The following is a 23,469-nucleotide window of genomic DNA, read 5'->3' as shown; positions in this document are numbered from 1 at the left end:
CTTTCCTACGGAATAACACACACACACTCCGTGGCAAAACTGGTTTGTAAACATAATCTTTCCCTTTCTGTCACTGTCCTCGGCCCTCTCTCGCTGAAGCAGCACTCACACCGAATGAAGCTCAAATCAGTGAGCTGCGAGGAGCAAAAGCACACGGGCCCAAACCGGCTGCCAACCACAGGGGCGTTACGTCGCTCAGGAGATGAGCAAAGGATCTTCTGTGTAAAGAATGTGCATGTGTTTGAGTTTGTGGAGTTCATTCCAGCTGGTTACAGAAGTCACTGAATGAGTGTCATTAAAGGCATTCATTTATCTCCCTTGGGTTGTCCGATGGGCTTGTTTACACGTCACTTCAAGCCTACGTCTGCAGTAAATTATGAATAGCGTGCATATGGTGCGTGGGCATGAACACATTTTGAGAGATACATTAATAGATAGTTGTCAGTTACCTCACAGCAGATGGAGCAACACTGTGCATATAAACTACAGTGAGTACTGTACATATAACCAAAGCTCTACTCTGCCTAAAACTGGGATATCAAGGTTACTTCAGTTCAAGACTTTGAAAATCTGTTTAATAAATAGACATCACCCACCAATGAGATTCTTCTCATCATGAATTAATTAGATGATCATCATGCTCATTATGATGTGGAAAAAAATGCTAAAGATGTCACCACAATTGTTTGGGTTGTTGGTTGATGTTTGGAAAAAAAAAGACGTTATTAAGCTTACAATAATGTAAAACAGAAAAGCAATAATTTCTCAATGCTGAGAAGCTGAAACTGAAGACATTTGTTGGGCAATATTTGCTCAAAAAATGCCAACAATTAAAATAGTTATTAATTTCCTCTTGACTGATTTATCAAAACTTGCAAAAACATCACAACATCACAACATCACAACCACAGCCCTTCACACAGGGACTGGTCAGGTGTGCAGAGGCCAGAAAGTAGACATGTGAACAGGGTTTGGTCCTCCTCCATCTTCACCACTCTGAATGAACACAACATCCAACCCATTCCCTGTGTTAAAAGGTGTGCTCCACCTAACATGATCACCTCACAATAGGGAAACAGTAACTGACAAAAAAAACGTGCAGTACTGAGTTGAAAAAAAAAAAGTATGTATGAAAATCGATGTCTTAGCATCTCAGTATCATTTGCATCTGTGAGCATCTCAGTGTTTTGGCTCTGAAGCAGGACTGAAATTAGATCTGAAGCCAGTAAAATTTCAGAGTAAACAAGTTATTTGTGTTATTGGCATAAAGTTGGTGTTTTTCTTTGCTTTTCTTAAGAAGCAATGCAAAAACGATTTTGAAAAGCCAAAGAAAAATAGCCTGCCTGCCTGCAAGAAAAGATTGATAATGTGGAGTAATTCTGCTGACAAAGACCAATGCACCTCTTCACAAAAAACTGGTCAAGGGCACAGACAGAACAGCGTGAGCCACAGGACAGTGGATTCATTTCCAAATAAGAGTTTGACTATATCAATATTATGGAGTAGCAAGAGTGGACAAGACAGACTGTTCACATACGGGGACTAATTTAAGATCCGTTGATTCCTTCACACTTGTGCTGATGCTGTCCTTGAAAAGACACAAATTTGAGTTCACCACGTAGTTTGTGTTACGATTCCACCAATCATATGAGGACTACAGCAATTCATTTTGGGAATACAATAATGGGAAAAACAGCAGCAGGGCTATCAACACAGCTTTGAGTTCCTGCCATATGCTCTGTTTGGTGCAGGCTGCCAAAAAGGAAGGAGGAAGAGAGAGGGTGGTGGTGGTGGTGCTGGGGGGAAGTCTCTGCATATCTCCAACAGACTGACAGAGTTAATAAGGGACAGTGCTTGGTGAAATCTATCTAAACGTTGCCGGCCTGTCGCGAGAGATAATCCCCCTGTGAAAAAAAAAAATCAGTGGATCCTCAGCTAATGAAATCAGTGGCGGCCATCTGGGACCATCGTATTCGTGACAGCCGCCTACAAAGAGGCCAGTCGGACCTGTGATGGTGAAACCATGGTAACAGGAAATGGTAATACATGCACCGCTAGCCTGGGGAGGTGACACCGTGACATCCTCCACCTTCGTATTGGTGCCTATTAGAGGGAGACACCGCCACAGCTCAGACGAATCTGGGAAACTGTGAGCTTGCTGTCACACATGCAGCGACTTCGCCATTTTACGCTGATTGTTTTATGTCAGCTATTGACATTTTCATCCCGTAACAGGCGGTGCTCCCGCTAGTAAGGCTTTAATGACATCCTGTGGTCCACGCAGGGTCACAGAGGAGAGCTGTCCGCCTCCTCCACTCAGACGTTTTCTATCTGTCCTCCCCCTCTCCCCTCCTGTGTCATCCTCTGTTTAAAACATGTCACTCTTAATAAGTCAATTAGCCAAGAACTGAGTCTCAGCGTTTTATTTTTCTCAACAGAGGGGAGAGAATGTGCCAGCTGGGTGAGACAGTATGAGCTATAAGGACATAACAGCTTGTTAAATGGAGTGATATTGTCATAACCCTAATCAAGTGGGTTTAACTTAAGTCCATCATAGAATTTTTCACAAGGGAAAATCAAACAGAATCGTTCCTGGATTTCAACTTTCAACCACAGGTCGACAAGGGATTATTTAGTGTTTTTGAGAACTATTTAGAGAATTTCGGTCAGCTACCCAGTGAACAGTTTTAACAAGTATGGATTTTTACAGATTTTTCTCGGATAATACTCATACTGGTAAAAAGTGCGTTGACTGTACGGGATTCTCTTTTCACTCGAGTTCTTGCCTCACCCTGCTATCTGTAGCCTCTGTCATTCACTCAAAGTAAATTCAACTGACATGGGAGTTTTAAAAGGGACTATAATCAATAAACTTTGAGGAAAATGGATGTGATCATGATGAGTGCCAAAACTAAGTCCGCCTCGCCTACACCTGCCTGCTTTGGACTCAAATAGCTCAGAAATTGCTCCAAGTGCTTTTGCAGGAACTGTTGAAGTTGCTGCAGTTGAATTTCAAATCGATAAGGTCAGCTGGTTCGATATCAGATGTGACATTTTGGAGGAGAGAGGGCGTCCACCTCCACAGGATGTACTTCTTAGACACTTTTAAGATCTTATTTTTGGATCCCTCTGTTCCTTTTATCGCATCCCTCTCTTTGTTTCCCTGTGCTGAGGCAGCTCCCTGGTCTGCTTGAATGCGTCTGCAGCGTGTTTGTTATCCTGATTGTCTTGCAGGTGAATGGTGGCCGTGCTGTTTGTGAATCTGAGAGCACCTGGGACCAACACTCTAAAGATCTGTAGATGCTTCCATTTCGAACGCACTCTCTCCATCTGTTTTTTAAATGTTTGTTTCTTTGCTCTTCTCATTCTGAACCTCCTCGCAAATCCACTCAGAGGTTTCACTGATGAGCACGCCACATGTCCCCCTGGCATTAGGCTTAAGAAACTGTTAATTTACTGCCTATAACAGTGACTGGAGTAGCAAGGTAGTTCTGGCTGTTGTATGGCAAGTGATTAAAGGGGCCTGCCAAGAAAAGAAGTCACTTGCATACGATTCAGTGTTTGGGTACTTTTTAAATTACAGTACTCCTTTGTTGGCAAATGGTGCACACATGAGTGAATCTGTGCGTGTGGACACAGACTCTGTATTTACACATGCAGTTCAGCCACACGCACACTCCTGACAGCTCTTGGACTGAACGCTTCTGGCTGTGAAAGCTGCCTTATGGGTTTGCTGGCATGACGTACAAGTGGCTGCTCTCAAAAAATGACTCATGAGACTATTCAACAGTAAACAAATCACTGGGCTGACCGAGGCAACCAGTTGCTTTGGACTTACTTCTCTCAGCATCTTGTCCAGCAATTCAAAGCCTGTGGGCCAAGGGTCTGAGCAGTCATTTCAAATTAGTAGCATCCCGAAATTTGTTACTTGGGTTTGCTCCCCAGTGGTCTGTACCACAGAGCAAGCTCCTTTCAAACTGGTCGTCTTAAAGTTAGTAATGCTTTGAAACCCAATCAAAATTAGCAAAACCACGAGTTAAATATTAGAAAGGAAGTAAAACTGTAGTGGCTTATGGTTTTTAGGTGTTTGTTGTCTTATTATCACCCTCCTCAGGTGTTATGCTTCACTTTCTGTCTTTGTCTCCCTCTCAGGTGTATTTTGTGCTTCCTCCTCAGTTTGCCAGTATGTCTTTTCTCAGTGTTAGCTCTCCACGTGATTTTTTGCATATTTGTTTGGTGTTCGTGACCTTGCCTGTTTTCCCTCTGAATACTGTTTGCCTGTTTTGCTTTACTGGATTGACCCTTGCCTGTCTCACCGTTTTGTTGAATAAATGATCAAACTGCAGCAGCTCTGCTTCTGTTGTCTGCATCTGGGTCCCAGTTCCTTGTGTTATGGTTGCACAACCACACAATAATGTCTAGCTGGAAAGATGACCACAGTTTGGTGAGCATGCCGAGTGCAGGTCAGATGGTGTATGGACAACAACTGAAAACACTGAACTGCTAAAGATTTTCTCTTCCATTTACATGTAATGACTTTTAAATGTCAGTGTTGTTAAATTAACAGAGGAGCACCAGCAGGACATCGACAGAACAGGGTACGAAGAGAACGACACCAACCAGCTCTCCACTGCTCCATAGTCTCCACCTGAACTCATTATGTTCTTGCAATGGAAAAATCCTAAAAGACACTTCATAGCGAAGTCAGGCTATTTCTTCTGCCAAAGCATTGTGCAAAAATATGCCTGAAGAGGAAAAAGAGTGGATGAATTTCAATCTCTTACGATGTCATTTTGGCTTGGAGACAACCAAATGCATACATTTGATTCACCAAATACAACAGGAATTACTGCTGTCTAGTCTTCTTGATTAATTTATGTGTCATTCAAAAATTTCTACGGTCATAAATTAGTATTTACAAGCAAGACGACACTTTCATCTGAGCTGCCTGTGTCATTCAATACATTTCATATAAAGCTGAGTGTGTGTACTCATGTACGTGGTAAATGAAGCATGGAAAGCGGACCCATACTCGAGGCTAAAAGTCACTGTGTCTCATCTTCTGCTGCATCGATCGAACAGTCTGAGAGTCTCGCAGCTTTCAGAGGAGCTGCATCCTAAGGCATTTCTGCTTCGGCTTCAGCATGCAGCTGTGGTGGCTGCAGCTGGCAGAAGACACTGCAGTGCCTCAAACTGGGGCTAAACCATTCAGGCTGTGTGAATAAATAGATGAGTGAACGAATGCATGAGTGCCTGAGTGAAAGGCTTTGTTAATTACACGAGGTCACAGTCATCCCGAGCGAGACGGCCATTGTGAGACAAGAGATTGATTTGCACAAAAAAAAAGCCCATTTACTTTCATCTAAATTAAGATTCGCATTTACCCAAACCATTCTGATATGTTTGCCAAGGTGATTATTATCATAATTGTTTTATTTTCTTTTTTATACCTTTTCATACTGATGTTTAAATCTAAATGTTGCTGGTGATGCTAGGGGAAAAGTCATATCACAACAAACAGGAGGATCTGTCCTCTTGGAATCACAAACATGTGAATAAAATTTCATGGTAATCCATCCATCAGTTATTAGATATTTCAGTCTGGACCAAAGTCTGGTCAACCAGCAGATCAACAGAGCTGGTGCTGCTAGCATTGCTAAAAATACATCACAAAATCTGCAGCAGTACACGTGTTGAATGTCTCTGAAAGGTCTTGTTTATGTTGGATGAACAAAAAAGCCTTTACAGAATTGTCACTGCGCACAAAGATGCAATTATAGCTTGGCAAAGCGTTTTGCACAAACTGACTGTGGCTCTGCAGCTTTATTTTCTGGACCTGTTGAGTACTGATCGAAATCTTACAGGTGAGGATGTGCAGAAAAACTGAATATCACATGCTTCCTTGAACTGATTTTACCTATTGGCTGCAGTACTCTCACTTTTGTATTTGCTGTATGTAACTTTATGTACTCATTTGCAGCTATACTATGTGGCATCTGAGGTCTTGTCCTTGAATCCATCATCTATTAGATTTGAAACTCTTTTTCATCTACTATTCAGTCACAAACGCACACCTATTGTAGCTGGACTGAATGCCTGTCCTTGTCCACTCTCACTCTGATGAAGACACAGTAGTGTTGAAACTCTCTTCTGCTTCCACTCTTAAAGGACCCAAAGTCTCAGTCTGTGTGCTCCAATGCTTTCTTTTCCCTGTGAAGACTGCCTCCCTTGATGCGAGAAGCACAACAATGTGGAGACGCGCCACATTGTTGAACGATACAAACACTTTTTTACTGGGAATAATGTGCAGCTAATAAGCAGCCTGAACTATCGAAACAGTTTTAAAAAAAAGACACTTATTGTCAATTTCAGGTACTAAACACAAAACTGTGCAAAAAGTATTAAGAAAGCATTACAGTCAAATCTTATGCTGCCTGAATTTGTCTCTGCAAGCTAATCAGTCACCTTGTTCTATCACTCCTCCTTGTTGGTGTTATGTAACGGCGTGCATTGTTCATTTGAAGGTCATCACTGCTTTCATATCATCTTCCCCACCAGTGCCCCCCCCATCTCACCATCTTCTCTTTGGCAACTCCTTTCTTTGCCAGTGTTTTTGTTTGCGACAGATGCCATAAGCAATCCAGTAGAACTATGAAAACATCTCTTTTTTTTTTTTTTACCTTTTTTTCTGGCTGGGGGGGTTCAATCGTCTATCGACTGTCCTCATTATGACCAGACAGAGGCACATCAATATTTCAAGCATTCATGGGCAAACATGAGCTCAAAAGAGACACAGTCCAGAAACAGAGAGGAAGAAGGGAAGATGAGCCAAGGGCCAAAAACAAAAAGAGAAACAAGTGAAAAAAGTGAAACAGTCTGAGTAAAAAAGTACATGGACAGACAGCGAATGGCATTGTGTAGGGCATGAGAAGGGGAGAAACAAACTCGACGAGCAACAGAAAGAGAGTGATAGTGGAGCAGAGAAGGCGACTGTGGGAGTTGCAATCTGGTTTGTAATAGTGATTTGAGTTGTTCTACCAAGGCCAGCTGGGACAGAAAGGATTAACTAAAGGCCAAACAACCAAACAGAAAAGCCAGGAGGCAGACAGCAGCAAAATAGAGAGAGTTTGAGAGACAGGCAGAGGAAATGAACAAACCAAAAAGAAGAGAGGACAGACATATACAGAGCCAGAACAAAGCCCACAGGGATATATGATTCACAGTTTTGGCGAACAGAGACGCAGCAGATGGGATATGTTCATACTGGGGCTCTCCGGTGCAAAAACCTGCCGTGATTTATGAGCGAAAGGCACATATATTGCTGCTCTGGTCACAACTTGTGCTTTATGTTCCCCTCTGACAGTTTTGAGACATATAAACTTGGTTGATGTGTTTTCATCACATCCTGTGTTCAAGAAAAAGCCTTTTTTTTTCCATTTAGTCAGAGTTTTCCCTCGGCTGTATTTAGGGTTCTGTCCTGTCACAATCCTCCTTCAGTGTCTGCACGACAAACAGTGCAGTGGTTTCTGCTATCTATTTTTTACTCTTTTAAAACTTTGATTCATTGAGCAAAGTAAAGACACCGTCAATATTTTTCCACAATACCTGCTACACAGTCTCTGTTTTCTCTTTACTGCTCCCTGTACGTATCTGCTCTTTGCAGCTGCTCTCAAAGTTTCAGAGCAGCAACAAATATCCTGCTGGGAGAGTCAATCCGCCTCTAACCGAGCACATACACAAACAGCTTAGGTAAATCAATCACGTGCAGCACATAGAGAGTGTCAGGTTATAATGGCTACCATGTTCACCTGCATGAATATGATTCGACATTACAGCTGATGTCAGTCAACTCCACTCATCTGCCTGAGCTAAGTCCACGCTCCAGTGATTTTTGTGGTTTTCCCAGATGGAGAATTTTTCAGCAAAATCAGGCCATTCCAATGCAATTGCAGCAGGTGGTGCATTTGCTTACAGGGGGTGAAGAAAATATTGCGTAAACTCTAACCCACAAATTTGTGCCACTGACTAACAGCAAGTCATGAAAGCACATTCCACATTTGAGGAAATGGAGAACTGGAGAGTTCAAAATGGTGGAAGCTATTTAGCTTTTTAGCTGCGTATCACCATCCAGGTTTATTTAACCCTCTTCTGTTGGACTATTAACTGCTTATATGTCTTCAGCAACCAATCTACAATCCTTACAAGAAGCTTGGATCAGTTGACTCACTCTAACACTTCCCAGCTGGCTTGTATGTAAGCGGCATAGCACTGAGCTCAGCAGCTACAGCAGTTAGTCCTGTGAGTAGTCACTACATTACCAAGCCTCTAGCATCAAACAGAAACAAAACATTTCCTGTCACATTCATTTGATGTTCCCAGCAGTTTTTAGCCAGGATTTGTGCACTTGGCTCTGCATTTCTACAGGGTTAAGTGCCTTGCTCAGTGACACTCTGGGGGGAGAAGCTGTTAAAGGAGAGGAGAGTAATGTAGTTTGCCCAACTGGGTCCATTTGCAAATGACAAATTTGACCCAGATCTAGTGAGCAGCAGATAAATTAAAGTTTGACAGGCGTCCAATGATTTTGAGTTTCATACCAGGGCTGCAGAAGCTCCCTGTGTTTATGGACTGAAACCTAACAGGGACAGAAGCAGGTTATTCGTACAGACTGGAGGTGTGTCTGCCCTTTGCAAAAAAAAAAGAGATAAATTTACGTAACAAATGTATTTGGAATTTTTTTTGTGTTTCTCATACATCAGAGATACATGCATGATTACTGATGTTGTTTTTCATGATAACATATTGCAAGACAGCTTGTAGCTCACATGTACGGCTTTCTATATTACGAGATTAAAAAAAAAAAACAAACAAAAAAACAACAGTCCCTTAAATATATTAACACACCGACATCTAATCCCACTTATGTGGTGTAGACAAATTATTTAGTCTCTATATTGCAGCCTGCGGCAGAGCTCCTCGTTGTGATTATGAGTGCTCTTAACCAGAGCTGAAACCTGACAGACGTGTGCTCGTCTCCGGGGGAGAAAGTTGTGGGAAAAGAGGAGATAAAAGAGTCAGGTGTGAGAGATTGCGCAATCCTCACAGTGGGTTGTGGTGAAGCTAAGCATGATTGAAACATTAATATAATTTGCTAATCAGACTCTGACCTGCTTCACCTACTAAAATATGAACTCACGCTTCATTTGGATTTTCTTCCTCTTGCCACTCGTGCCGATTCACCCTGAATCTCTATTACTCCCCATCAATCTCCATCTTCTCTCTCCTCCCAACCGCACTCCCAGCCCTCTCTTTCACAATATGGCCCTATGCTCGCTGAATGTAAATCATATTTCAGTCTCTTTCATCAGGCTCCGTGCTCTCTTAATGCTCAGAGAGCAATGCCAACATCACCAGGCACTACTATTTATACATGACGACTCTAAAGTGGCTTAGGATCCAGTTCTGTTTTGAGCCTCTCCAAATATAAACTCAACCATGGAACTGACATCGGCTGACATGCTGCATGCCTGCTCGATGTTCCGGGGATTTAAATCTATAATTGTGCAAATGTGTAATACAAGCTCACGCATGTGGACGAACTCTGCATCACCTCAGCATGTGCATTAAATCCAGTGTGAGCTGGATTGTCAAACACTTCGCACTGGGCTGAAATGTCTCAACAACTGATGGATGGATGGCTGCAAAATTTTGGTCAATCAGGTTTCCCATGGATGAATCAACATTACTAATTAAACTCTACCTAAATATCTAAAATACCGTAACTTTGTCTGATTTTTCCAAACAAAAATACATGAGACTATAATTGGGAAATCACACCCTAATTTGAAACCAGTAAAATTAATGGTTACAGGTAAGACATTTAAACCTTATTTCTGTTTGATGTTCAATGTTTTAAAATCTGAACGCTTTTGGTTGTTATTTCCACCCAATAATACTAACACGGCACCGTAATGAGATATCCTGGCTTTGTCCCCTCTCATTCCAGCACCTGTGACAGGTAATGAACCAACTGGGACCGGATTCTACCAGCAATCCACAGCTAATGAGCACTGACTGCCAACATGTTAGTGTTCAGTGTACTAAATCACAGGATGAAGGTCAACAAAGTTCTCAGTGAAGTGCTTCTAAAAAAATCAGCAAAGAAGAGCTGGATAAACAACTTACAATGAAAGAGTTAGACAAGACAGTTTTAAAAAGACAAGAAGTCTAGAAATGGCTGAGCAAAGAAACTATGCCGTGTTAGCGTTGTCATTGTGAGCACTTTAGCATTCAGCTCAGCACAGCCTCTAGCATGGCTGCAGACGCTTGTTAAACTCTAACCTCATTTTCCCTCGTATCACTAGGCTCTATATTTTTCTCTGCTGCAGTCAAAAGTTTTAAAAGGTGCAGTTTTCCAATCCAGTACATATTTTGTCAAATTCAGCGAATATCCTCTCACATCTGTTCAGTCTGGCACATGCTAATGTGTAATCGCACTGCCAAGGAGAGATGGTCTAGAAACAGCCAAAGGTGGAGAAGGTCAGAAGAACAAAAATTGAAAAAGTTTTTCATGGCTTGACATGTGGGTATAAATTAGTTTAGCTGTGATTGACAGAACCAGCGGTTAGTATTGTTTTCTCATGCCCACTGGCAGAGCTTCTGAAGGAGCGCTGAACAGAGGGGCATAGCAAGTTTATTTGGATGTTGAGTTCAAATATAAATCTCTGCAGAATCACTGACTCCTTTCCTGATTCAGCTTTCCTTTAAGATGCACAGCCAAAAAAGATTTGCTCTAGAAATGTCTTGACCTTTTTGTGCAAAGGCAATGATGAATGGCAGAGATGAAGGATGGCGTGGCACTGTGCTCACAATGATATACACAGTAAATGATTGGAAAAAATAAAGCCTCAAGGTCTTTGGCTAATTGTTGAACACATATGGTCTTGTGGGGCGGTGGGTGTCAAAATGCGTTAGTGAAAAGACAATCTGAGTCACACAATCTGTATGGAAAAGGGCCTGGAGATATGCATTCATTACCCAGCTATGAGAATGGATTATCATACACTGGAGTAAATATGCACACACTACCACAATACCTCTGGGGAAAAAATGGCTGCCATAATAAGTACTGTTGACGGCAATACAGAGCAGACTTTCATGTACGTTTCAATTTGCCAAATCCAAACACAAAAACAAGCACCAGGTAGGCAAACGAGTGTGAGTCAGACGGGGCGGAGAGTTTCAAAGCCGCGTTTGGCAGACCACGTTAACACTGCAACTACTCTCAGAGCCAAAGCGGCGAGCAACAGGTCGTCATCACACAACAGACACGCAACACGTCAGACACGGCTCCGCTGCCAGCTCCATTAAAAGATTTGAATCTGTGAAACTGAGACGAAAGAGATGCCTGGTAAAAGTTAATGGAATTTTTACGAGCTCGGTGGAGTTGATGAGGACGCCGGTGTCCTCATCAAGTCTGGATCAATTTCTTGCAGACATATTGTGGCTTTTAGTTTACTTAACATTTAATTAAGTGAGTTCAGGAACGCTGGTGCATATTGATTGATTTATATACAGGGAAAATGGTTCACCATTAGCCAAAATGCTGCCTCATTCTCATCTTTCAGCATGTCATCGACACCTTAAAGTGCAATTCTTTAAAGTTCTGCTTAAAAGGGTGACTTAAAGAAGCTATAGAAACCAAATGTATGAAAGGCCTCATGCGTTGCTCCATTTAGTGTCTGTTAAATTGGATACTGCCATTTTGAAAAGAGGCATATTATGAAAGCTCCACAGAGAAAATATGTCTATTGGAAGAAAATTACAAACACCTTTTCAGTCCATTCACCCAGACTCATGAAAAAACATGAGAGGGAGTTAGTGACAATGACAAAACAAGTTATGAAAATAAACCAAGGCGAGATTCCAGACCTCTAGTGCCACTGTCTGAATTTATGCAGACAGCTCACTCAGAGGTCACAGCCTAAAAAAAGTTCTCCTCGCACTCCTGGAACATGTCATCCTGTTGAGAAGGTATGACTGCTTTACACCACAGCATGAAATCTTGTTAAAATCCTTTATGATGTGTTAAATTTACCCAACACATCAGAATTAGATATTTCCCCAATTATGCAAATCCCACTAATCTGACTGCTTCACACACAAGAGAAAAGCCATTTTAAGACACCTCCAGGCATTAGGAATTAACTCCAATTAACACCAGGTGATTACTAATTGTCTCATGAGATAAACTCCTGATTAAATGTGTATCATTTACCCGCCTTCTCATGGACTTTGGTGTATACAGCAACTGTTTTTAACATCAGCTTTGTCTCAGTCTCACAGATGCTACGCTGCCACCCACTGGCCAATAGTGGCCATCACAACATGAATGAATGTCAAGTCAGGCCATGAGTATTAGAAACATTTAAGTTATGTAACTATTAATTAATGCACAAATATTTTAATGAGGAACTATAGAACAGTATGGAGTGTGAATGTTCAACAGTCTTGATTAGTGGCCTTTTTTGTGCTCATTTTCATGCATGTCAATGACTGAACAGTGTGTTTGCAGTTGAGCTTCTAAGAATTTTATCATCTCACCTCATCTGTCCCATACATCAGCATCTGTATGTGTGTATTCCTTCTTGTGTCATGACCAGAAGGTCAGACAGATGTTGTAAACAAAAGCCAGCGTCCCTAGAGCATCGGCCTGCCACACAAGCGGAAAAACACGCTCTTTGCACTCAAGATAAACCGTTGCATCACTTCACATCTGCAGCTGTTGGAAGCGCGGACCGTCCTCTCTACCGCTGTGGATTCTGGCCACAGCTGAGCGACCACCTGGGAATCCATCAGTCATTGTTATGGCTGTCCGTCCAATGACATCGAGTTATTTAAATAAATGGAATGAGGCACAGAGAGAAAAATACAGTGCATCATCAAATATTAAGCTCAGCATTACAGATGAGTTAGAGACAAGGTCATGTTTTATAACCAGCCGGCTACAGAGCTCCAGTCCTCTCCTCTCTCTGGGAATCTGGGAACGCTGCCCATACGCTCCATTAACACTGTCTGCAGGCTGCTTTTTACAAGAAGAGATAGGAACAGACTATAAGCACTCATGATACGATGCCATGATACAGCATGTCTTGCAATGCCAGCACGTTATATACACTTTGACCAGCTGTACAGTTAGAAAAGAATATAAATAAACAATCTTTATCCCTCCCTTGGGTAAAAAAAAAAAAAATTCAGAAATAGAAGAAATAAAATGCAAAACCTAAATCTGATGGAAAGCAACAAGTCGATCAGCTCTTAAATGTAGACAGGAAATTAGAAAATCAGATAAAGCTATATCAGCTAGGATATAACACAGATCTTTAAATGTTAAGTTTCAGGCCCTCTAGCGGTTGAAGACTCCGTCCTGTCTGGAGTAAAGGAGGGAACACTGTGATGTTGGTACAGAGCCACGAGTCCGCAGAGGGAGGAGGCTGGGGTGGCTGAACGGGCCAACAAACACTGTAGTTTGACACAAGGGAAAGTTTTCTATTTCCTACCAAACAGTCTGTGCTTGTTCCTTTTAACGAAGCAGTCATTTACACCCAAACCTTGATCTTTATCCACTGCTAGTGCTGCCATAGTGCTGTCAGATTAGAAAACATTTAAGCAGCAGTGTAACAATTCTGGGGGACAGTTTTTGGTCTCCTGGGGGAAACATTTGGCTCTTTGACTGCTGAATGCTCCACTGTGCTCACCGGCTAGTGGCTAACTGCCTCTGTCTTTTGTTTGGTGCTGGGCAGGTAGGGCACTGTGGGTTTTTAGAGCTTTATCAGTGAAAACAGCTGCCGGTCGTGGCTATAAATGATGCTGAATGAAGCAGTGAGGCTGAACTAAAAACAGCATAACTGCCCAAAGACCAAAACAATGAGCTGAAAGATAGTAAAAGTCTGTGGATAATTATCTGTAAGTTTGCCACCATGAGAAAGCTATTTTACTTTACACATGGTAACATGGCTTGATCAATTATTAATATAAAAATAAATAATACAGCAATTATAATGAGTTAACCATGGCAAACAGAGGCTGATAACACTGAAGCACACAAAGGCTCAGAGACTGTTTGTTTGCCAAAAGCCTGAGAAAGTTCTCCGAGTGGCAAGCTGAAGCTCAAGATAGGAGAGTTTCACACGTATGGTCAATGACACGACGGCATGTGAAACAGTCTTGAGAAGAACAAAGCAGAGCTTCTATCTCTTGATCTTCTGTTATGGCTCATACCACAGTAGCCCAAACACAGGGCTGATGACAGAAATAAGAACCCATAAGCCTCAACAGCTGGACTGAAAAGCAAAAGAAAACCTTAAAAGATGCTGCCTTTGACTCTTGGCTTTACTGATATGGATCATTAACCACAGTAATCCGTAACATGTTTCACCTCAGGGGCCAGATGTGAGTTGACTCTAATAGATCCACATCTCGCTCTGCTCCTGCGTCTCTGGCCTGATAGAGAAGCTTCACGTTGCATCCAGCAGCAGCCGACATGCCAATTACAAAGTTATTTTTAAAACCTTGCTTAACCATAAAGCTCCTTAAAATAGGTTTTAAATAACATGGTGTCAAATATCAGCTACCCCGTGGCACTGCACAGACGCAGCCAGTTTGTATCTGTGCCACCAGCAGGCACTGGCACACTCAGAGAACTACATTCCCCACAATACGTTGGCACTTGTGGATTTTGGATCCTGAGAGGAGAGAGGTTTCCATGCATCACTGAGCTCATTGTCCTTGGAACATTTTTAGGGGATAGATTTGATGTCACAACCACATCAGGGAGCAAAAAGTAGGTCATCTGGGCCTTTTTGTCTCATCATCAGAGGTTTGGTAAATGGGAGGCTTTCTTATAATGACCTGCTTCACTTCCAACAGACTTAGATTTTCCTCTCAGGAAAGCCAGCTGAGATGGAAAAACAAAGCTGGAGAGAGTGAAGGCCACCCTCCTCTCCGGTAAAAAACGCTTACAGCACACGTCTCCTTGCCAGAGTCAACGAAATGATGGAAAATCCCAAATAACCAGTGCATGAATCATATTGAGAGAAATGGAGAGATAAGCGACATCCTGTTTTGTCTTTCCCATTATATTCAAAGTAAGTCACAAGTAGGGTCAACCAATATCATCCTCAACAGAGTCGGTAAATAAAGAAGAAAGCTGCAGTTTGCAACAGTCAAATCTACAAGTGTACAGTTTCACCACTCGGGAACCAGATCTGCTTCGCCTGAGGCATGACCTCTCAGTCGTTTCACCACTACGGCTTTACATTTTCAAGTTTCTCTGAAGGTTGCAGAAGCTTTTCAATTTGTTGAAATGCTGGTTGTGTCGCACTCATCCATCTATCTGACACATTCAGCACAAAGTGCAAGGTTTGGCAGCTACGCAACACTCAATTTACTTGGAGAAAAGTGAATGAAAAAAAAAAAAAAGGGTACAGTTCACACCAAAAAATAAAACTAAAAATGCACAGCGGCAGTACTTACTGTGTTTGCCACAGCAGGCTTCTCAAACATCCTCTTCAGGCTATCAAGTGGGATGTCAAACCTCTCAATCCTCTTAGCAGCCTGCAGGTCCTCTCTGTGCACTGGATCGCCTGATGCCGCTACCTGCCACCCAGAGGGACTACAGGAAATGAAGCCCGAGGTCGCCGACACCGCACTCGCCACCTCCTCTCCATTTCCTGATTGAATTTCCATTGTTATAGAGACACCCGTATCTCTCCCCCTCTTTTCCCTTCAGGCTGGTGCTTGGAGGGGAAGTCTATTGTGTGAGGTGAACCAGGAAGGGTGAGGAAGTGAGGGAGAGACAGAGGGGAGTTATGAGAGGGTGAGGAGCAGAGATGGAGATGCAGGAGTTGCAGGGGTTGCGCTCTGTCTGGGAGGCTCTCTGGGTTGTGCAGGCTCACCGAGAGGCTGGAGGAAAGAGGAGGAGAAAAGAAAAACTCAGTGGAGAAGATTTTCCCTCTCTCCCTTGCTCTGTAATTACTCATACATACACAGAAGCCCAAGTAAACTCACATGTGGGCTCAGAAAACCAAATTGAGATATGAGATGTGAGGGCAGGCCAATGGAGTGACGACAAAGGAAAAAAGAGAAAGGAGGAGAGAGAAATGATTTACTGACTCTTATGCTCTGTTTCCCAAAGAGCCCAGATCCTGTTATTTCCTGTCAGCTCAAAAACATGCTTGACATTATGTAAATACTTAATGACTAAATTTTACGATAACGTTGTTTTTTAATCTTCATTTTAAAGACATTAGTCATTAACTTAGTCTTGTTTCAGGACTTGTTCAGATCCTGTTTCAGTCCTTTGTGAAGGAAAAATTGAGTTGTTTAAACAAGTTTTTTGAGCTAATGAGCAAAGACATTTGCTAGCTCAGTTGGCCTATTAGCACAAATAATTTTATATGTGAGTTCTCTTCGGTTATTATTGAGCAACATATTGCATAATAATGCAAAACAATTCAGGGGAAAACAAACATAAGAGAGAAAACAGAGGAAAAACTCTGGGAACTATTGTGTCTGAGCTAATGGTTAGCTCACAGGCTAGCAGTGCAGCACGTCGCCCAGTCATTCACTTAGCTTCCAGGCCTCACCTGCTTTGTGCTTAGATGAACATATGTCACTTTGGGGTGTAACCATGGCATATGTTGCGCAAAAGTTGGTGAAAATAATAAAACTGGTTTATGTGATGTGGTTTATTTATCTGTGTCCTCCTATACCGAATATAACCTCATCACTGTCATCGTTAACGTTATCAGTAACGCTTTTCTAACCTGTGTAAGTCAAAATGTCCGCTGTGAAAAGGTGACACCTTAGTTGTGGTATTTTAGTTTTAATAAGGTCAGAAGGGAAGAACAATATGACTTTTGCAATAATAATTCTTACAGCAACATGACCAAAAGGGAAATCAGCTTTACTTTTTGATCAACTAGTCATAAGGGAGCCCCTGCAGGCTTCCAGGAAACAGATTAACAGCTACGCCTCACCCATCCTGCCTTCAACACCAGGTCTGGGGTGGGTAGGAAAGCTCATTATTCCTGAACAAATCAAGGAAGGCCCATAACAACTAACCCCACTGGCCTGCCCCATAGTCACGATGGTGACTATATTGTTCATTTTTCACCAGCCACACCAACGCTTCCTCTGGAGTGTTTTCCCGTCAAGAAAAGGGAAATTAACAGGTTAAGCCCACTTCCTCTGCGACCCACATTTAAGCTGTTCTTCACCCCTCCTGTCATGTTTGAAGGGTGATCCTCCCCTGCTCAACAGCATTCACCCTGCTATACTCACGCGAGCTGAGGACGAGGAGCAGGCGTCAAATGATGGAGAGGAGTGTAAGAGGGGATGACAGAGGAAGTCATGAAAGACTGACAGCTTAGTTACAGGATCAGGTATAAACAAAGGCAGCAGAGTTACGAGCCTGAGACAGTCAGCCAGAGCTCCCACAGACATCAATAGAGAGGGAGAGAGAGAGACAAAGCAATCCAGATAATCCAGTCTTAATGAATGAACAGTCATGATATATGCATCTGATAGTACTTTGGAGGACACACTATCACTCCATTTATACCAGTGGTGGATACATTATTCAAAGAGGGCCAAAGTGTCACTTTCAGCTGGATCCTGCGTCCATTGAGGCCACTCAGCTTACAGCAGTTACTCACATACACAAGGAAGGAAAGAAAAAAACAAAACACAAATGCAGTTTTACAGCTGAATATGCCATTTCGAATTTCTATTAGCTTGTTTCCCCCCCCGACATTTCATTTTAGTCACTGAAAAAGGTCAGCTTTGAAAGAAAACAGGATGCTAAGGACACATTCTGGACTAATGGAGTAGTAAAGATTTTCTCTGATTATGCCTCTTGATTTGTTGCATTGTGAAAGCAGACACACACACACACACACACTCGCACAGTGTTTTAAGTGCAGGGCTGAGTGGAATCCAGTGTGAGAGCAAACATAATGTCCCCCTGACGCAAGGCTCCAGAGCAGCTTTTCTTTAACACAACAAGACAATATTTGAGCCCTGGTGGGGCTTCAGATAAACTTTCTGGTGAAGATTCACCAGGGTAAAAACACTGTCTGCTCCTATTAAATAAAATATGTTGCAGGTTCTGTGGTTGTTCCCATGCTGAATTCCTGGCCAAGGGCTCCAGACGACTTTATTTAGAGAACAGACTGAAATAGGATCCCTCTGATAAGATATGAAGCAACAATTCTCATTTTATTTTGTCTACAGTGTCCCAAAAAGCATGTTTCAGTAAACCATTAAAAGATGCTGTCAGTTAACCCCCCCCTCCACTTAACATAGTTTAACATGGTATCTACTTACAGAGCCAAGAGTTCCATGTGGTTCCCAAGAAAAAGTCTGGAAATAGAGAAAAGATAGACAAAGTACTGAGTGTTCAAGACTGTAGCCAGGAAAATCTGCCACCACTCACTCACCACACATTTTTTATTCTTGTTGATCTGCTGGTTTTATTATTTTTTTAAAAAAAAAAAAACCATACTCAGAATAAATTCACCAACACTCCTTTTCAGCCATAAATGACATTTAGGCCTGATCTCTTATTGCCCATTTGGAGCTATAAACCAGTTTAAGTTTAATTGAAACTGTACCACACAGTGTTATAGTATCTCTAACCACATTCATGGCACCAGTTTCCAAATGCAACAGGCAGCTGTTTAAAGCAAAAAAGCTGATAAACACCACCTGCCCAGCACCAAATTACAGACAGCCAAAGGTACCAAGTAACAGTTTACTGGGATTGAGACTGGACTTAATTTTTTCAGGTGACCAGAAACGCTGTGCACAATGACTCAGCATTTCATAGATGAAATATGTCAGCGTTTGTGACAGCAGTAAAACAGGAGACAAGCACACCCTTCTAATTTGTGTGTTGTAACCATTTTAAAACGTGTGGTTTGCATGCGTCTCAGTACACGAGAGACCGAATGATGAACTTAATTTCCAAAAGTGACATGCAGTATCATTTCTGGCATAAGCATGCACCATGTGTCCTGTAAAGTTCTTTAATTTTCACACCATATCACACAGTACAACCCATTTCTTGTAATTCCACCACATCTTCAACAATTACTCAAGATGAAACATTGGTTAACATCACCAAGATTGTATTTTATTGCCTCGTTGTCCGGTATTTTAATGGTTAATGATTTTCTTTGTTGGGTTGTTATATTACTCTATTTGTCTTGTCTTTTCCCCCATTAGTTTGATGCGTCAGTAACCTAATTTCCCAGAGAGGATCAATAAAGTTTCATCTTATTATCTCATCTTAAATGAAACATCTCCCCACAGACACTCTTACAATGTTTATGATGAGCAGCTGCAATTTGTTTTGTTTTTGTTTGTTTTTTTTCTCATCATCATTTGTCCTAAGCCAACCTCCTCTGGTTCAAACTCTGACACTTATTCCCTCCATTTACCAGAATACCTTTTGACAGTTCTCAGAGGTGTGCGTTTGGCTGAGTTTATTTTTCTATCCTCTCTGTATGATTATTATGGTATACTGCAATCAGAGTCAAATCGGGGCTTAATAGAGTAACAACAGACTCCAGACTCACAACTGAAGCAAAAGCAAAAAGTTGACCGGCAGCCAAACCGGCAGCAGAGCTCTAACACCCTCAGAGGGTGATGAGACCTTCCTGGTAACATGTACTTTAATATTTCACAACAGGAACCACTCACTTTAGATGGGTTTAGAGTGCATGACTATTGGTATCAACAATCTGCCTCAATAGCGGGCATCTGCACAGGAATGCAACCAGCATACAAGATCATCACAGTTGAGTCAGACGACCACCAAACGAGACATTTTCAAATCTCCAAGGGGAATTAAAAACTCTCAGCACCTCATTATTGATTACTGATCAAGTTGTATTGCTATCAATAATGGGCTGATAAGCTAACTGATCAATTAGGCCACAATCGAGCATTCATCTTCACATCAAGCAACAAAGTTTACTTTCCCAGCACTTTCCAAAACAGACTGCAAAGTGCTTGACGAGTTTAAGGTAGAGTAAAACATACAGACTGAGACAAATAAAAATAAGCAAATGAAGGACAAAGAATGCAATTAAACAACTGGATTAATCCTGCTTCTACAATAAGAGACTAAATTAAGTGTTTCAGTGCTAAAGTTTTTGTGTACACCTCCAGACAGAATTCCTGAAATTTCCTGCAGTGTACTTCCCCCACACACTATGGTACTTCCTGCTCACTTTCTAGAAACACAGGCTGAGACAGCAGTCAGGAAGGATCACATGACAGCTGCACTACTCCAGTTACTGCGGCTTTGCTTTCCACCTCACCTTCAATATAACACAACGGGTCATCTGATCAGGCCAGGGGATTAATGTGCAGAGCAATACCAGTGCGATCCACCAGCCGTGGCCTGGAGGTTGGAGAAGCGGCTTGTGACCGGAGGGTCACCGGTTCGATTCCCCCACCGGACAGGCAGGAAAAATTTGGGTGTGGTGGAGTGATTAATGCGAAAAAATGCCTCCCTCCCCTTCATTAGCCAGCTGATGTGCCCTTGAGCAAGGCACTTAACCCCCCAATATGCTCCCCGGGCGCTTGACGCTGCCCACTGCTCCTGTGTGTGTTTCACTGCATGTAATTTGCCGGGTGTTGCATGTGTGTTCAACTAAGGAAGGGTCAAATTCAGTATGTGTATGTAAAAATATATATGCTGCCAATAAAGTTGATTCTTCTTCTTCAATAGTAAAGGCAGGGCACCGCAAGCACAGGAGTCTTTAAAGGTGAAGATGTGGTAAATGCACGGAAGTAAAATTCCAATTATTTGTTTATAGCTTCACTAAATCTCATTTTGGATACACGAGTGCAGCTGAGTCATTTGCTGGTAACAACCACATTCTCTCTACTGTGAAACTGTTTATTATTCAGTTTAGTCCAGGGAAAGTCGTTATAGTGGGTTACGCTGCGCTGTGCAACAATTTGGAGTTCAAGAACGGTATTAAATCTTGATGTATCAGGATGGAAAAGCAGGAATGGAGGCTCTGAGATCATCCCCAGGCCATGTAGTTGGCTTGTTTGACTTGGGGCTTCGCCTGCAGTGCTCTTTAAACAGAGCAGACAGACGGGGATACCATCTGCTCTCCTGACCGGTTCTCAGCCACTTCCTCCTCCTTCTGAGTAGGAAAAAATGACTGCCTCATCTCTTTCACATCCATCACAGCTGGCTGCAACGTTACACTCTGCTTTAACGGGGGCAATAAAACATGGTAAAAGATGGAGCTGCTGTGTACTGGAAAGGTACAGACTCTGCATAGATCTTTCAATGGGCCACGAGGTTGACATGCTTACAAAATCTCATTTACCTTGGGGTTTTATTGAGAAAATATCCCATTCAGTCTAATAAGAAAGCTCTGTATACACCGCAGGATTTTAAGGGGGTTCAAAAACGAGGTCTGGGCACCTTTCATGGTCTCTGTATGGGCTCCTGTTGGTCTCGAGCAAAACACTAAGAAGTAGTAGTTAATTCTTTTATTATTGGACCTTTCTGTCTGTCTGCCACATATACTGTGGACATCATAATGAATCATTTAAGAATATTTCAAATAAAATATACTATTTAATATGGCTGCATGGGCATTAATCTCAAAATGAGAGTCATATCTTGTTTGAAGGGCCTTTAGGCTCCCCTGCTTTCACTCCACCGTCTGTTTTCAAAGCCAAGTCTGCCCTCTAGTGGTCACTACTTGGAAATACAACACAAGATTATTAAATTAAAGGTGATGTCATTCTTTCACAAAAAATAAATTTTGTTGAAGATGTACATTAATTATACATGGCATGGAAATCATGCCATCTTAAAATGTTAAAACTTATTTGTGAATAACGCAGCAGGTTTCTGTGCTCTGTAGGATATGCAGTGTATCCAGAGATGGTGATAAATTTAAACCACCAAACAATTACTAATTAGTTTGATTATCTTGATTTTTTTCTAATTAATTGAATTAGGACATTGATAAGGGATGATAGATTGTTAATCAGCTCTTTATTCGTGACAGAATAAAAAAATCACATCAATCATCGAGGTGTTTCTGACTGACAGCAGCACCAGAAGTCATTACTGTTGACAACAAACAAGTTCAAATGAAATCAGGATCTAAGTGGCTTTGGGCTCTGTGCTATTTAAGTGTACCACGACCCTGAAACCATAGCAGCTTAAACTGAATTAAACAAAATCAAATTAAGACTACGGATATATTTACAAAACCAATTCAGTCACATTCACTTTTATTTATGTTTTACACAGGGTTTTATAATTTTAAAAATATTATGTCAGCTGTAAAAATGGTTGATTTGGTCAAAATGTTAATACGACAAATATGTTGAAATGATGTAATTCAGACCATTTATTTGTTCCCCTGAGGTGAGAAAAAAAAAATAAAAATCTTCAGTCCATCCTTACATGCTTTTCTCTCGCTCTAACACACACACACACACACACACACACACACACACACACACAGGTCTGAGGGTCACAGAGCAGCTAGACAGCTAAGCCATTTATCTGGATCCCTGGGGAAACAATTACACCCGAGCAGGCAGCAGAGCCGGACAGGAACTGGGAATTAATGATGGGCTTATGACTCGAGCTGAAGCAAAAACTTTGCCACTGACCAAGAACCCCCCCCCCACCACCACTCCGGGTCATTGACACATGGTAAATCACTTCATTTCAGGTCTCTTGCAAAACAATCAGCGTGGCACTTCAGTAGTAAATATGTTCAGACAACACAGTAAAACTGTATATAACTTCCTACAAGACGACTGGCCACGTTATGGTCAACAGGACACAACAAAGCAGGGCAACGCAGAGCAACACCACCTTGCATTTAGAGTTGAGTTTAGACTGAATTTAAGTGCAATATTTATTCTGGTTTTAGCTCTGCTTTTGGTCTGCAACAACTCCTGAAACAAATATCTGTGTCCAAATGTTCCTCTGTGTTTGCTCGCTAGTTGCCATAGTTGTGTGTCTACCACACACGCAGTATAAAGTGGTTTGTTTGAAGATTCTGCAATAGTTGGTTTTCTCATAAATTATGAAGCACTGAGGTACCCAGTGCATATGTTAAACACAGCTTCACCTTGGCCATATGCATGATTAAAATTCTTCCATGATATGTTCAACCATCAACATCATCAATAATAATAAAAACACCTCTGATCACGCCTCTCTCTGCGGTATATATACACTGCGATATTGCTGATTTTAAGAATCCAGTTTGGAGCAGCCCTAAATAATGTCACCGCAGCCTCACGCTGTTAATGCTGTAATATTGTAAGGAAGTAGTCATCACGCAGCAGTTGGTCAGTAAGGTCAGTCTGAACTCAGTTAGAAACCACAAATGACAGGCTACAGGTTCC

At 41.9% G+C, this 23,469-nt stretch overlaps 1 protein-coding gene across 1 annotated transcript in view; it reads right to left on the bottom strand.

The window, feature by feature from the left end:
• Window positions 1-23,469, bottom strand: part of xirp2a (xin actin binding repeat containing 2a) — a 57,131-nt gene that overhangs the window by 27,795 nt on the left and 5,867 nt on the right. The window contains exon 3 of the mRNA XM_046382468.1: window positions 15,532-15,960. Coding sequence (XP_046238424.1) covers window positions 15,532-15,744 — 213 coding nt within the window. The 5' untranslated portion in view covers window positions 15,745-15,960. The remainder of the gene's footprint in view (window positions 1-15,531; window positions 15,961-23,469) is intronic.

The sequence above is a fragment of the Scatophagus argus genome, chromosome 24 (assembly GCF_020382885.2).
Source record: "Scatophagus argus isolate fScaArg1 chromosome 24, fScaArg1.pri, whole genome shotgun sequence".
In the NCBI taxonomy this organism is placed as follows: Eukaryota; Metazoa; Chordata; class Actinopteri; family Scatophagidae; genus Scatophagus; species Scatophagus argus.
This window is presented reverse-complemented; position numbering and strand designations above follow the sequence as displayed.